This window comes from Thamnophis sirtalis, unplaced genomic scaffold (assembly GCF_051295495.1).
Source record: "Thamnophis sirtalis isolate CommonGarterSnake01/CBP01778 unplaced genomic scaffold, rThaSir2_p1.2 scaffold_4, whole genome shotgun sequence".
Lineage (NCBI taxonomy): Eukaryota > Metazoa > Chordata > Lepidosauria > Squamata > Natricidae > Thamnophis > Thamnophis sirtalis.
This window is the reverse complement of record NW_028261384.1, coordinates 84,957,381-84,974,411: the sequence shown is the minus strand read 5'-3', so window position 1 is coordinate 84,974,411 and position 17,031 is coordinate 84,957,381. Positions and strand designations below refer to the sequence as shown.

At 37.9% G+C, this 17,031-nt stretch overlaps 1 protein-coding gene across 1 annotated transcript; it reads left to right on the top strand.

Moving 5' to 3' along the window:
* Positions 1–1,527: 1,527 nt before the first annotated feature.
* On the top strand, positions 1,528–15,559 carry LOC148045945 (uncharacterized). Its single transcript, XM_087714419.1, has 7 exons — positions 1,528–1,957; positions 2,183–2,255; positions 2,391–2,509; positions 2,690–3,513; positions 10,750–10,863; positions 14,322–14,476; positions 15,517–15,559. Exons 1-7 carry the CDS (start codon positions 1,528–1,530, stop codon positions 15,557–15,559), a joined length of 1,758 nt encoding a protein of 585 aa, XP_087570545.1.
* The last annotated feature ends 1,472 nt before the right edge of the window (positions 15,560–17,031 follow it).

The window sequence follows — 17,031 nt, the reverse complement described above, 5'->3', positions numbered from 1 at the left end:
TTTGTAACATCTTTTCTTCCTTTCCAGTTACTTTTTCCTTTCTCCAGTTTTTCTCTCACCTTTCTCTCCATTCCAGCTCCCCTATAGTCCTCCATTCTCCTCTTTTTCTTGTCAGGACTAAGAAAGAATTGTATGGGGGTGTGAGGGTCTGCATGCTTGTGTTTGTGTGTCTGAGAGAAGTTTCTCTATATAAGAATTGTCAAGGGATACAGATAGAGATCAATCAATGTTTAAATGCAGGCAGTATATTATGCAGGCAAGTAATTTAAATTAGTCATTAAATTAAGTCCATTATTTTTGTGCTGGCTCTTCCTTTTCTTCAAAGGTAGATTCTGGGGAGGGCATGTTTATCAAGAGCAAGTATAGTGAAATGATGGGCATGTGATGATTTAATCACCCCAAAGCCACCAGCAATCATTTACTAGTTAGGACATTTGATAAAATGGTGTTTCTATTTGCCATGGCACTTAAATGCACATACCATCCTCATGTTCCCTCCTCCCCACAAATATCCCTAGTGTTTATAATCCCCAATGTGATAAATGTGAAACCAGGAGGGATTGCTTTCCAGTATAACTGTTTTTGTTTTTTTTGAAAACTCTTCCTTTGGAAATCAGGCTGATGTCCCAGATTGTATTCAGACATTTAAATTACTTCAGATCACTTTTGCTATTACTGCTTTTTTTCTTTTCCTTCCTGAGTTGTAATTTTTAATATTCTCAAGGTTGATTTTATGTTTTTTAGATTTACCATGACTATTGTAAATTGTCCCACAGATGGTATTCATCATATAAACTCCCAGGATTTGGGTTGCTTGCAATGAGACACAAATACAATAAATAAACTTTGAAGGAAGATATCTGTATGTTTCACAGGAATGTATGTTTATCATTTATCTGCTCTTTCTTCTGCGGATGATTATCTTACCTGCACTGCCGCAGGTTAACTCAGCCCACAGTTGGTATTAATCATGAATGGCTCAAGGTTTCCTCAGCATTCCATCCTTTTGAGGTTGGTAAAATGTGGACCCAGACTGTTAGGGGCAATATGCTGACATTGTAAACTGCCCAGAGAGTGCTGCAAAGCACTACGGGGCGGTATATAAGCTAAAGTCCTAATACTTTCCTTCCTCAATTGTTTATCCCCCTTTTTTCTAGCTATAAGTAATATGCAGTAATTTGTTTTAGTAGCTGGAGAACAATAGCCTGGTCTTACAATCTGATTTTCCAGTGGAAACAGATAGTATTCCCTACTGTGACTCTGACCCAAGAACATTTGTGATTATCTGAGTGATATCATAAAATCAACTCATTATTTATAACAGAGGTCACTACTTATATGGTTGCCATGGTTCTGGGAATTCTATGATGTCAGGAATGATATTAAACTGATGTCACAGCAGTGGCATTCTCCTGCAGCCTCTATATGGAATAACATATGGTTGCTTAGTAACTGCATAGAATCACCTCAATTGTTGCCTGCAACATTCCAAGGCATCCCTCACTTGGGTAAAACGAGCAAGAGGGGATGGGCATCATGAGATGTGTTGCCCCCTTTGCGACCCAAATTTTCCTGATTGGAATGCTGGTATTTTTTGAACGGTTGGATGGATTTATACTTCCATGCCCAGCCTCAAACATTAATTGCAAAAGGAATACCAATTCTCCTAGTTATGACAATGTGCATATTCAGGAGACACTTGGTAATTCCATTGAATTTCTTAGGTCATCAATTTTAAAATGGAGTAGATTAACTAAATCAAATCCTCATGAATATTTGGATGAAAAAGGATCTCATGAAAATCTGCTGAAAACACTGCACAAATCATCCAATGTCCTACAAGTGGCACCCAAAGCAAAAATAACCAAAAAGGGAGAGACTCAAGAGTTGGAAGTCCAAAAGGATATAACTACAGAAATTTTGAAAGCTTCTAGGGACATCAGCCTGACGACTAAAAGCTATTCAGAAGGGTTAAAGAACCATCAGAATAAGGGAAAGAAAGATCATTGGCTTCAGAATAATCCAAGAAAAAAAGACTTACCTGTTAGGTTACCAACAAAGAGGCGAGGATTAGCAAAAACCACAGGAAAACGTGCAGAAGATCAAGCAAAACATAACTCACATACAGTGGCTGAAAAACGGTGGAAGCTTGCAGGGCGACAAGTGCCTCTGGCTACCATAGCAAAAATTGCAGAAAACAAAGAGAAAACTCATGAGTTGGAGATCCAAAAGGAAGTGGATACAAAAATTTCAGAACATTCCTGGGACATCAACATAAAATCTAAAAGCCCTCTGGAATGGTTAAACAGCCATCAAAAAATAATACAAGATGATCATGCACTTGTAAAAAAGCAAACTCTGCAATGGTGGAAGCTTGCCAGACGACAAGTAGCTCTGAAGGTTAAGAAGTGGCCACAAGTCACTCCCAAAGCAAAAATAAAAGGGAAAAAAGAGAAATCTTATCAATTGGAGAGCCAAAAGGAAGTGGCTACTGAAATTTCAGAAGCTGATGACATCAACCTGATGATTAAAAACCCTATGGAAAGGTTAAAGAGCCACCAGACAATGGTACAGGAAATTCATGACCTTGGAAACAAACCAAGTGATGGAGGCTTATTACTTCAGTTGGTAACAGAAAGGCAGAGATTTGGAAGAACTTCTGGAATACGTGCAGGAGAGCAGGTAACACCTGCTTCACATACAATGGTTGAAAAAACTGGGAAGCCTGTAGCACTACTAGATCCTTGGCAGGTTTCTTCCCTTCAGAGGTTTCCTCAACCATCAGTTCACTCCTTGCGGAAGCGCTCAATTTTACATCTTCCGACTCAGCTGCCTCCTTTGACTTCTTCGGTTGTAGTGGATGATGGTGGTGAGGATCAGTCTGGTAAAGTTATCTTCATTTTAAAATCTGGCAACAGATCAGCAAGGCCCAGCCATGTAAAACACATTTTAAATAATGATCAGGAAAAATTGAAAAATATTGACAATGAATACATCAGAGAGAAACTTTGGGAGAAGGAACATGAGGCTCAGCAATCAAAAGAGAAAAACCTTGCCAGACATTTAAAAATCAGAGGAAGAAACTCCAGAATCACTACCGAGTTGTCTAAAACTTTGAAAGAACTATTGCATGATGAGACTTATTGGAAGCATAATGGACACTTGACCTCTGCTCCCCCTTCTTTTGATTTTTTATCAACAACTCATAATTTTCTTCTTCAACGTTATGCCTTTGAATCTGAGTGGCAAAAAAAATTGGCAACTATATTTCCAAATAAGAATTTCAGGAACATAATTGCCAAATTTATGCGTGTCTTGAAAATAGACTGCCAAGAACCTGTCATACAGAAATCTTGTCCTCAACTGATCAATATAATGCATTTTTTCCTGAGAAAATTCATTAGATCTGCAGACATAGCGAGGTTACCTGCTCTGAGATACCTTTTGCCAGCTAAAAATGGAAGCAATATTTCTGCAGGAAGCTCCAGAAAAATGGAGAAGCCCCCTGATGAGGTAAAAATAACCTAGATAAGTAGTCCTAACAAGTGCACTCTTTTACCAAGACTTGGTTACTTAGAAGTGTGTCTTCTAAGACCAAATTAGTGTAAATTATTTGTACATTCATTTCTGTAAAAGCAGTTACTGTTCTAGAGTAAAAGCCCTTTTAGATTGATTATATAGTAATGTGAGAATGCCATTTCTCTGTATGACTGTATGGCTATTCTCAAGCAAAAGTGACATGTGTTTTTATGTAAAGTTCTTACAGATGCTCCTCAGCATCTGGGAAGAGTGGCATATAGCACAAAGGTAAAGTAACTGAAACGTGAAGACAAAGAAGAACAAAATGAGGTTCACTGGAATTAAAACAGAGATTTCAGATAACATTATATGGTTTTAACAAAACCGGGTTGGTAGAACTGTTGTTGTTATTAAAGGGTAAGTGGATCAAAATATACCCCCCCCCCCCCGGGAAAGGAGCTTTTTATGGATTGGAAGAATTGCAAGAGTCTGCAGTCTCTTGTGTAAAGATGATAACTGGTCTATAAAAAAAACAGAATTCCCGAACAATGGCAGAGTCAAATGTTTTCTAAGACAAGATGATGATGGACCATTTTCACTGGCCAGATTTTTCAACTTAATTTCTGCTTTTGAATTTTGATACACTATTTTAAAGGGACAAAATGGATACTGTAATAAATATATAAATTTTTTTAAATAGTAAATTTGATAAAAGTTTCCTAAACAGTAAGTAAAAATTAAACTTGGACAATAATATACAGTACATATCTCTATTCAAATAATAATAAATCAGGTTTACTTTAATTGAAAGTTTGTAATAATCTTTACACAGCGTTGCACATAAAGAAATAATCATTGCTTGTTTACCTAATTCCTGCCTCATTTCTGAAAATATTTTTTATCCTGATACTTAGTTTCTCCCATGTCCTAGCACCAATAATACTTTTCCCATCTTATATTTATAGGAGTACATTTGGTCAGTTGTTTATGAAGATTTTGTTAATATTTTGTAAACTTAATTTTTATAAAATATATGATTTGCAGGTTCACTGTACTTTAATAATTCCAAAGTGGGTTTATTATAAATTTGCATTTATAAGACTTGCCTATGGGATTTTTTTTTTCTGATATAATCCAATGGGTATTTTGTCAGGTTTTGTAGGGCTAATAGATGCTTTGGCATAAAGACTTCCGACTCTTCCATCTGTCTGATATTCAGCAGACAAGATAGATGGGTAAAAGTTGCCAAGGAAAATTACAAGACTGCCTGGAGGGGAACAAAAATTCTGAAACTTGCCTTTGTCTTATCTTGAGTTCACCATAAATTGGTAAGGGCTTCTGGTACGGCAAAGTATAAATCAATAATAAACCAGGATTCTAAGTTCAAGTTAGAAGTTAATAAAACATGATTAAAAACATATTATGGATTAGTAGAGTATCTTCAAGAAATGGGTTTCGGTTATAGTTGTTGCTAAATTTTTATATTGTGATATGGGCTAAGACATTCAAATTAAGCAAGTTCTTGCTTAACATTATCTGACAACTAAGCTGTTACAGAACAGTCCAATATATCTAAGGTGACCAGACATCCCGATTTTCGCGGGAAAATCACGCTTTTGCACAATTTGTCCTGTGTCCCGGGGCATTCTTAAAACATCCTGATTTTTGTAACCGGACTCGGAAGTAAGCCTGCCCCGCCCCCAGCCCTGTATACCCATCCCAGCCGGCTGGTATTTTGTCCCTTCTGTCTCCCCGTTGCTCAGAAAAGCAACTCTGGGAAGGTCCTTTGCTAGCAGGCAGGTTCTACGATGCCTGCTGCCACCAAAGGACCTTCCTGGAGTTGCTTTTCTGAGCAATGGGGAGACAGAAGGGACGCAATCTCCTTTCATTCTCCCTCTGCTTCATTCACTCGTTCGGGCAGCAGAGAACGAAAGAAAATTGCATAGCCGAGGACAAAGGAGCCTGCAGCCTCCTTCATTCAAACGTTCAGGCAGCGGGGATGGGTGGGGGCGGGGGGCTTTCTTGCATGTCTTCTTTCTCTGAAGCTGCGCCGGATTCAGCAAACCAGGCAACGCGTGCCCTTGGTATTGTGCAGCAGCCGAAGATCGCCTGGTTAAAAAGGAGGAAGAGGAGGCTCTGCTAGTCCGGAGCCCATCCACAGGGGCAGGGATACACACACACACACACACACACACACACACACACACACACACAAACACACACAGAGGGAGGGAGGAGAGACACACACACAGAGAGAGAGACAGACACACAGAGAGAATGACAGAGAGAGAGAGAGAGACAGAGGGAGGGAGGGAGATAGAGGCAAAGAGCCACACAGAGAGTGAGAGACAAACAGATACAGAGAGAGAGAGAGAGAGAGAGAGAGAGAGAGGGAGAGAGGGAGAGAGAGGGAGTGTTTATGCACAGAAGGGAGATTTAAAACTTTGGAGTGAATCCAGGAAGAGGGAAGAGATGGAGGACTGGCTTTTCGCTCCGATTTTTGAGCCCCCAGCTGTTAGTGACGGAGGAGGAGGATGACGAAGGAAGGGGTTGCATTTTTGTCCGGCTGACAGCTCATTCTGTGGCATTTTAAAGAAGTCCCATTCTTTTTTTTTAATCACGAAAAGAAAAATCTGCAAAAAGTCACGGGAGCCCGGGGAATGTTACTTGCAAAGCATCATGGTTGCAGAGAATGCAAATGAAGGTGCTTATCTCCCCGCCCGGCTCCGTGCCCTTGTATTCAAATCAGAGTCACGCTGAGCCCCATTCAGAGGGAGGAGGGACGCTGTGCTTTTTTTTTTTAAATTAAATTTTTTTAATTTTTAATTTAAAACAAATACAACATCTTTCTTTACATGCTATAGAAAGTGTATCAGTTGGTTACAAATAGACTTTTGTGCATCTCTTCCACAGTCAACAAACATAATTCATGTTAACTCGAGCATTTTAACTCAAATATTCATACATGTCACCATCATCATATATCCATTTTCATTTGACTATAATTATTATTTAAAAAATGATGATAATAATTTTTGTTTCTTAAACAATACATGCCCACACCAGTGGGGAAACAACAACAACAATAACAACAACAACAACAAAGAAGACAAAAACAATGATATAAGGAAGTACTAATATAAGGTCTGGTGATATAATGTATAAGGTTAAGAACTTACTATAATGATATTTCGCTGCTGATAAGGCAATTCTAATAGGGGAACAAATGAAAACTGGTATATATAGGCAGCGATGCCTTGTTGAACAATGAAGGAATAAGATCTCTGTTTGAAGGTATGAAATGCAAGGTTAACAATGAATAGAAGTATATTCTCTGGGGGAAAACAATGCTAATTTTAACTGAATATATATTGTAGAAGGAAAATGAGACCTTTAGTTACATTAGAGGAAATATCTGAGATGGTAAATATTATTTGAAGATGTAGATGTTAAAACAACCGTAACCAAACGACATGCTGCATGTGATGATGGTGGTTTTTTTTTTCCCTTTCCTTTTTGGACTTTTTTTTTTGTCCTTTTTGGCCTCCCCCCCTCCCCCCACCCTTTTTTTTCTCTTGTTTTATTTTGTTGTTTTTTGTTTTTTAAACCCTAGCTTATTGTGGTGCTTATTAAATATACAACAGAGAGATACGGGATGTATAAACTTAGTAGGGATGCACCTGTGATTAAACGACATATTGTATGTGAAGATGGGTTTCCCCTCCCCCCCTTTTTTCCCATCTTCTCCCCTTCCCATTGTTGTCTGTGTAATAAAAAATAAAAAATAAATCCGCTATTAAAAAAACAACAACAAAGAAGACAAAAAGAACAAAAAACAAGGCAGGGAAAAACAAAAGAAAAACAAAAGAGAACCCCCCCCCCAAAAGGACACAGGTATATATTATAAAAAAAGTATATCAGCTGGTTACAACATGTTTTGGTGTATGTCTTCCATTAATTCATATTAATTCAAATATCTTAACTCAAATGTTTACCATATTGACATCATTATACCTCCACTTTTAGTTGACTACTGTTATTTAAATATCCTTCATCCTTAAATATGCCAAAGATTTAATCCATAACCATATGCTGACATTTCATTTACTTGTTTGTAAATGAAATTAACATCAAATCCTCATATCCTATTTTAGCTGAACATCCATAATATTTAATACCAAAAATTCCATCTTCCATGCAGTATAGTTTATTATCATTCTCCCTTCTTTATGTAATTATATCGTATATCGTAACATTTTCCCCATATTAGTTAACATTTAACTGTATATATTTTATTTTATTTTTTAATAGTGATAATTATTGTGATTAATAACCTTTGTATATGGTCCAAAAATATTTCCAACCTTCCCTTCTCATATCCAATTATTATTTATCATATCAACTCCACATTATATACATTACTATCAATATCAATTATTATTCAGCTATGTCTATTACAAATAAGAGTAATTAGATTTAGCTAATTTTGAATTGTATTCTTTTCATCTATCAGCCTATGTCTCTCTAATAACAAAACCTTCTTAGTCCTATTGCCATTCGTGGAACAAGTTTACCGAATGTTTTTATAAGCAAGTCCAAACAGGAATATCTTCGCACCTTTTTGCTTAGGATGCCTCTGATGTAATAATAATAATAATGTTGTCCTAGGCTTGTTGCACTTTTCAGCTTGTCTTTAATTCTGAAGGGTGGTATCGAAAATTCTGCAAATGATGTTTCATAAAGTATAGATTCTTTAATGCTTCTCATTCCTCCTGCGCTCTGTCTTTTGAAATAAATCTTCTGTATGGCTGCCCCCCTTTCAAGCGTTGCATCTCTTTCTCCCTCCGAAGTAAACCAGACGCCCGGTATGTCAGCAAGTTGAGAAACTTCATTTCTGACATTCTTCATTTGTATTTCAGGAACATTCAAACATTCAACGTTCTCACTTTTTTCTTCATATTTTAATGTTAAATAGTCCAGCTTTTTTTCAAATCTTTCATATGTGTCAAACAACTTTTGAAATGCAGAGAAAATCATTTGAAACGAATCATTTGAAGCATGTATAGACGCCATGTTGTGACGCAGCTAGAAGCTTTAAGATATTTGCAAGTAAGAACACGCTGGGAGCTGTGAGATCTTATCTGATCTTAGACCAACACAGCCAAGCAATAAAAGTGTCAGATTGTAAGAAGCCAAATTGTAGTAAATTGGTTTACAGCCCACTTAAGGAGAGTCAGAGGGAATGTTGGAGTAATATTTCCTTTATCCACATAAATAGCATTTAAAACATTTAAGAAATAGGGTAACCACCGGCCATAAACCCATTAAAAAAACACCAATTCGCCACTAGATTCTTCTGTTCTTTGGTTTCAATTAGCTTAAATTTTAATGCGGACCGTATCTCTTTGAGTAATAAAATCAGCTTACCAGTTGAAACCACTCCCACCATTCTTAGGGGCAACCTGCAGTTTCGGTTAGCTTACAGCTAATCCAGAAGGAACTGGCAAATGAGGTTAAATTCCAAGCCCCCCAGAGACTTGCGAAAGTCTCTGAGGTCACTGGATCTCCCCCCAACCTTTCACTGTCTCTCCGGGACAGCTAGGGTCCGAAACGACCCGTCCAATTTCCTTCGGAATAGGGGAATTTCAGGAATAGCCTGAAACTCCATCTTCTCACTGCTAAGCCCCGCCTTCTTCCCCTGGGATGCTGTGCTTTTTTTTGTTTTGTTTTACCTATGTTCTCACAACCATGCAAAGGTAGGTTTTGTACTACAAGGATTTTTCTTTCTTTCTTTCCCTGTCTGCGGTTCCGATTGCAGTTGCTTCGGATTAAATCACCATTTCTCATTCCTTGCAAAACTGGGGAAAGGGCAGGGCTGCCTCCCCCTCTTTCCTTGCAGCACCCTCGGTTGCAAAATGTTCCCCTAATTATAAGTTCGCAGTAATGCGATCCAACAAATAAGAAAGTTTTAATAAGATTTTCTGACTTTATTTGGTCTCTGCTGCCCCACCCCACCCCACCCCCTCCCAAGGAGAGAGTGGGAAGAAGAGGAAGGAAGGAGGGAGGGGGGAAGGAAAAGAAGAAGGGAGGGGGGAGAAGATGGAAGGAGAAAAGATGGAAGGAAAGAGAAAGAATAGGAGGAAGAAGGAGGAAGATGGAAGAAGAAAGGAAGAAAAAGAAGGAGGGAGGGAGAAAAGAGGGAAGGAGGTAGGAAGAAAAGGGGAAGAGAGGGAAAGAGCAGAAAGACAAAGAGGATGAAGTTGATAGGCAAGAGGAAGGAGGAAGGAAGGAAGGAAGAAAAAGGGAGGAGAGAGGAAAGAAGAAAAGATGGAACTAGAAAGGAAAGAAGGGAGGGAGGGAGCAAAGGGGAAGACAGGGAAAGAGCAGAAAGACAGAGAAAGTGAAGGTAGATAGGCAGAAGGAAGGAAGAAGGAAGAAATAGGAAGGAGGGAAGGTGAAAGGATGGAAGGAGGAAGGAACAGAAGCGAAGAGGAAGAGAGAAATGGAAAGAGCAGAAAGACAGAGAAGGTAGATAGGCAAAAGAAAGGAAGCTAAAAGAATGAAAGGAGAAAGGAAGAGAAAAGGAGGAAGGGAGTGAGTGAGGAAAGAAGAGAGGATAGAAGGAGAAAGGAAGGAAGAGAGGGAAAGAGCAGAAGACGGATAAGGTGAAGGTAGATAAGCAAGAGGAATGAAGGAGGAAATGAGGTGTCTCGAGGAGGGGGGAAACATTTAGTGACCAAAGTTACAATGGCATTGAAAAAAGTGACTGATGACCATTTTTCACACTTAGCGACCGTTGCGACCATTTTTCACACTTAGCAACCATTGCAGCATCCTCATGGTCACGTGATCAAAATTTTGTTTGGCAACAGATTCGTATTTATGATGGTTTCAGTGTCCTGGGGTGACCTTTTGACAAAATATAAAAATTTTAATCAAGCCCCCCCCCCCCCCCCCGGTCAATGGTGTCCCTCTTTACCAATCTGAAAATCTGGTCACCTTAAATATATCTGATGAGTACAAGTTTGAGATTTGAGATTTGAGATTTGAGAAGTTTATTTATATGCCGCCCTTTTCCCTGGGGGGACTCAGGGCGGCTTACAACTCGAAAAAGGGGGGGGAAACAAACATTTAACACGTAGGACAGTACATCATTAGTCAGGATGAAGAAAATGTTGCAATACATGAAAACTTATCTTCCATTTTGCTTCTCTTTGTTTAACCTTGCAGATAGCAAGGCAGGAAATTCCAAAACACAAGAATAGCAACATTATTCATTTTGAATTGGCTCTTTCCGTGACAATATTGGTAATGATTATTATTGCAATGCTGATTTTAATTAAGGTAAGCTAAAATATTTTCCTAGAGATCCTTGTATTAATTTATTAAACCACTATATCTCAAAGCCCAGTAATTAAAAAAAATAAACGTTTCCAACTTTCAAAATATTGCTTTCGTGAAGAGCTAACATTTCCTTAAACACTAACTCAGGGAGATCCCATTACTGCAGCAGGATTTAATATAATATATTGAACTACAGAGAGCCGCAGCAGATGTGACAGTGCCATAGCAACGTCACAAGAAAGGGTGGGACTGGTTTTTGTAAAATTATTGGTGAGGGGAGGGAAATAGAGATAACTAAATAGGTGTGTAGAGTTGGATTCAAGTCCGATAGAGAACACTGGGCTGGAAGGCTTGATTTGATCCATAAGATCTCCTTATGAGGCTTATCGAACCACGTTGGAGACAAAGGCCTTTTTACACACAGAAGATGGAGAAAAGGAAGAGTTTCTTACTGGGAAACAGAGAAAAAGACATTGTTCTCTAGCCAATCGTTGCTTCTTTTTCCTCGCTGTGAAAAATCTTTACATTTATCCCTCACGATCACATCTCTCTTTTTGGGTTAACAGATCTATTCTCAGCAAGCTGCCAAAGGATTGGAAGGGACCCCTCTGGAAAAACGGTAACTCTTGCCTGGAGATACTTAGTTATTTGCAACTCTCTGCTCTAAAAATCTCTTTATGAGGACCAGTCTCAAGATTTTTTGGCAATGCACTTGTGAGTTTCACTTTTAAAAAGCACAGGATGCTGCATGTAAAAGTTGAAAACACTGAGAACATGGCTGAATAATCCATTTTGCTGGCTGAATATGTATGTAAAGCACTGGCTTCCTGTTACATTCCTCAACTGGTGTTATACGTCCCCCTCTCGTCTTGGCAACTTTAAACTATTTTCAGTGCTGAACAAACACTAAAATTGAGATTGCCAGGCGGGCATGCATGCTAATGAAGCCCAAAATAAGTAAAGCCTCAAAGAGATACTTGGTTACCTGCAACATGCATTCGTAATCCTTGGAGACAATTGCAGTTGTGTGTTTCAGCATAACAGGCCCTTTCTACTTTCTACATTGCTTGTACATGCACAGAAGAGTCTTTTGACTGAAAAGGCCTTTTGATTCCATTTTGAGAGATGGAAATAAATACATCTTTCATTTAAATGATAAGAGTTTGTGTACTCCTCCACATAAATGTATGCCATATTTTGTTTGCACACTGCCAAAGCGTTTTATCTAGGCTAAGATCTCATTATTTTTATTTTTGATTGTTTGTTTAAGGACACCTCTGGATAGAATGGAGAGAGGTACACTTGAAAAACAGGTCTGTTGATGCAGAAGCAACCACTGGTGATCTGCTACTTAGTTGTCTTATTGGATCTGAAAAGCATGGCCTCACATTTTCAAAGTATTACAGATGTGGCTTAGGAAAACCTGAATTAGCAAGTCTTAATAATAATAATACAAATTAAAGTGTGACAGGAAGGTGGGTTTTTAACAATTTTGCAAGCCCTCTGGAATCACTTATTTGTGAGTTGGACAGATACATAAATTTGTTAGAGAGAGAGGGAGGGAGAGAGAGGGAGAGGAAGAGAGGGATATATATATATATATATATATATATATATATATATATATATATATATATATATATATATATATATATATATATATATATATATATATATAATGTGTGTGTGTGTGTTTTTTTTATTTTATTTGTGCTGATAAATAAATAAAGGGCAAATAAATTATCAGCACAAATAAAAAAAACCACAAATATAACAAAGGCAACAGTAAAAATATTGGGTTTCTGTCGTGATGGACTCTTGTGACGAGCCGATTGACAGATGATGGAAGCAGTTAGCTTCCTCCCATAATTGGGGCTTACCAGGGGTTGTAAAAATCTAATATATATATATATATATATATATATATATATATATATATATATATATATATATATATATATATATATATATATATATATATATATATATATATATATATATATATATATATATATATATATTAGATTTTTACAACCCCTGGTAAGCCCCAATTATGGGAGGATATATATGTGTGTGTTTATATATATATGTGTGTGTTTTTATTTGTGCTGATATATATATATATATATATATATATTGGGAGTATATTAGACTCAATGAGGCTTACTTCTGAGTACATAGATGTTAGCATTTGGTTGCAGTGTTTAACATAGGTTGGCTCTTACTTGATAACTGATGTCTAGAGCCATCTGTTGTACTCTCTGTAAATGTAACTGTTCCTGTTTTAAAGTTACTTCTGTTTTAAAGTCATTTAAGCCATCACTTCATATTGACAGAAGTGTGGCTAAAGATGGCAGCTTTCAGTTGTTGCTCCTGAATTTGCCAGTTTCTCCCATTTCTCACCATTTGTTCTGGATCCTGTAAGACAATCAGTTGCCTTCAGGAACAGGAGGCCCTCTTATTTTCTGCTCATGTAAAAATAATTCAAAACAGTCTTGCTTCCCTGTTTAGAATGAGAAGAAGGCTATTGTAATAGCCAATGGTTTTGAGCCCAGCCTGCCTTACACTTGTGATTTCTAGATGGCTGATAATTTCAAATATCCAAAGATATGCTATAATATTTAGGGGGAAAATCAATATTTTGAATCATTTTGATAGACATTTTTATGGCATACTGTATTTTCCATATCGTGCCAAACAGTGGGTGACCAAAACATTATTTCTGGAATATATCACAATGGCTGGAATCACAAAACTTGAAGGGAAAATATGACTTGTTTGTAACTTAATGTGTGAAATGTCAACTGAACAAACAATGTTGTACAGGTTGTATGTGTTTTGTGTATTTATCTATTACTCCAATGGGATCTTTTCAGAAAAAAAGTTTTGCTACAACCAATTGTGATTTATTAAATATACCAAGATTAACAAATATGGTTTGTGGAGGTTTTGTACACTGTAAATATTTTTTCCAGCTCTTTCAAACCCAATAACTTGATAAATTGTGTGCATAAGCAAAGTTGGTCTTTTGAAAAGATCCCATTGGAATAATAGTGATCCACACAACTCACTTAAACCAGTGTTGTATCAATCAAATGCCAAACAACATTAAGGCATACAGTACATTTATTTCATAGATCATAACTAAACCCAATTAAATAACACATTAAGGCCAACATATTTACTGGCTACTAACATTAATTGGAAGAAGTACAAAATATGTTCCAGAATTCTCTACCATATGAAATAAAACTAGTGTTTGTCTAATTAGACACCTCATTAGATGTTAATAATTGCTCTAATTTACTAGCCACATATTCCTTCAGCTAGATCCTCCATTCCATTCCAGGAACTGGAATTTGAATTTGAGATACAAATAAAATGATAATGGAATATGAAAATTAAAACCTCAGAATGAAATTTTATGATCATTTTTAATATCCTTTCTTGATGCTCAGACTTCAGCAGCAGCATTTGAGCCTCCGTGGTTTAAGGACATGTACCAGCCTGTCGAAAAAATAAAGAAGAAAAGCATGATTGACAAACTGCATGATGAAGAGTCTGAAGAAGAGTCCGATGAAGAGGAAAAGTTATATACTTGGGCTAACGCAAGGTATTGTTTCTTCTCTTTTCTCTTCTCTTTATTTTTCCTTTCGGTTCCCTTCCTTTTCCCTTTCCTGCCCTCTTCACCCTTTCTGTTCTTGTTTTTCCTTGGCATATATTTTAAGAAAAAAAATGAAAAAATAGGATCATGGTGATCATGATGCGTTCAGTTGTGTCCAACTCTTCATAATTCTATGGCCAAGTTTCTTCACATCTTTCAATCTTGTTTGCTTTGGCTAATGTCAGGTTTGATGGTGTCCAGCCATCGTGTTCTTTGATGGCCTGGCATCCTTTTACTGCTAACTCTTCCAATATATCTTTGCTTTCTTCAGTAAATTCCCCTGCATGACATGGCCGAAGTAAAATTACAGTGGGAATAGTCCCATTTTTGTGAGTTAGAGGACATTTATATTTTTTTCATTACAAGATTATTTGGGCATATTTGGATTTGGCCAAATGTTATATTACTGCAATGCACTTTACATGGAGCTGCCCTTGAAGATCACTTCAAGTGTCCTTGAAGGCAACTCAGATGCTACAACTGGTCCAAAAATCAGTGACACGTTCTCTATTGGGTGTTCCTATGTTTGCCCATGTTATACCGCTGTTGTTTGAGCTATGCTGTCTTCCTTCTGGATGTAATTCAAAGTGCTGGTTGTTACCTGTAAATCCCTACATGGCAGGGACCAGGATATTTGCGGGGTCAATTTTCCCTGCCCATCCTACCACTCAAATAGGGTAGATACGCTCCAGGTCCTTTCCCTGAAATCTTGCCCCTTAGTGGAAACTTGGAAGTGTGACTTTTCCTGTGGCTGTCCCTACCTTATGAAATACCCTCCCCCCAAATGATTAAGCAAACCTTCTCTCTTTAAGCCTTTTGGAAGGCTATCAGTACCTGTGCTTTCACTCGGAGGCAGGGATGGAAAAAGAATATCTGAAAGTGATGGTGCTACATCCCAAAGGGATGACTGAGAAGACTGGTTTTTGTTTTTGTTTTTATTTTGTGGTCTTATAGTTATACTGGTTTTTCTGCTTTTCTTTATTTATCAGACCTCCACAAATCACTGGGTTTTTTCCTATGGAGAAACTGTAAGTAACTACGTGTGCTACAAAAGCATCGCTAATATTGTTTTCCTGTTTAAACTTTCAAGCACCATAACAAGCCTTCAGCTTTTTTATTGAGATGAAATTATTAGACATTCTTAGAGTGTTGTTTCCAACTTAACTGAATAACTGAGCACAGTTAAAGATATTGTAAGAATAAATTATGGTACTTCATTGAATTTTGTAGTTTTGAATATATTAAATTATGTCTATAGGTGCTTACCCCCTGCAATACAGTATTTTATTTTCAAATGTAACTATATTTTCCTCATATTTTAGCAAGTATAAAATTAAATTAACATTTTAGAAACAGCCACAATTGGTAGAGATCCAAATTTGTGCCATACAGAGGAGGGTTGCTCCCAGTTGGCCCGGATCAGCCGAACCGTTAGTTGCGGTGGCGGGACATTTCTGCACATGCATGAGCACACACATGAGTGCATGCATGTATCAACCAGTAGCGCCGGGATTTGAAACCCACCTCTAGTGCCCTGTTTTAGGCACCAGGAGAGAAGCCAAAGGATGGAGATTTCCAGTCACACCTTGGGCATTATGCCCACTGGATGACCTTTGATCGTTCACTCTCTGGGAAGGAGGGAATGGCAAACTACTTCAGAAATTTTCCAATAAAACTGCAGGGATGAGGCCAGGCAGTTCTCAGGAGGGAGTCTCAAGATGAAGACATGGACACAAATAAAGATTGTTAAATCAATAAATCTGCCCCTAATCTTTATTTAAATCCCCCAAAACCTTCCTAGAGCAGCAAGGGTGCAAAACCAGTTAAACAAACACCTAGATGAACAGATGTTCCTTTCACTAGTAAAAGCTTTCAGGCTTAGCATCAGTCCTAAAGGAACCGCAATAGAAGACCTTTATGTTTGGATCAGCAACAAAACCAAAACCAAAAAGACCCTATTTTGTTCCTTAACAAACACCTATTCGTATTGGCTAACATGATTTTATTATTTGATTGCATCTTCTCTTGTAGGATTATTAACACTCTCTTGAGATGTACAAGAGGCAGGAACATTTTTCAACTAATCTGCTTCTGTACCAATGCTAGGGAAATATTTGTTTATGTTTTTATTGTTCGATATATGTTTTTCTATTTTTTCTTGTGAACTCAAGATGGCATATAGGAGAATCCTGTGGGGTAGGTTTATCCCAGGAAGTGACTGGCGTACCTTGGAGGAAGCTAACTATCTTGACCCCTTCCAGTCTGGCTTCAGGCCCGGTTACAGCACAGAAACCGCTTTGGTCGCATTGACCGATGATCTCTGGAGAGCCAGAGATGGAGGCCATGTGTCCATCCTGGTTCTCCTTGACCTCTCAGCGGCTTTCGATACCATCGACCATGGTATCCTTCTGCGACGACTGCGGGAGGTGGGGGTGGGCGGCACTGTTCTACAGTGGTTCTCCTCCTACCTCTCGGACAGGTCGCAGTCGGTGTTGGTGGGGAGG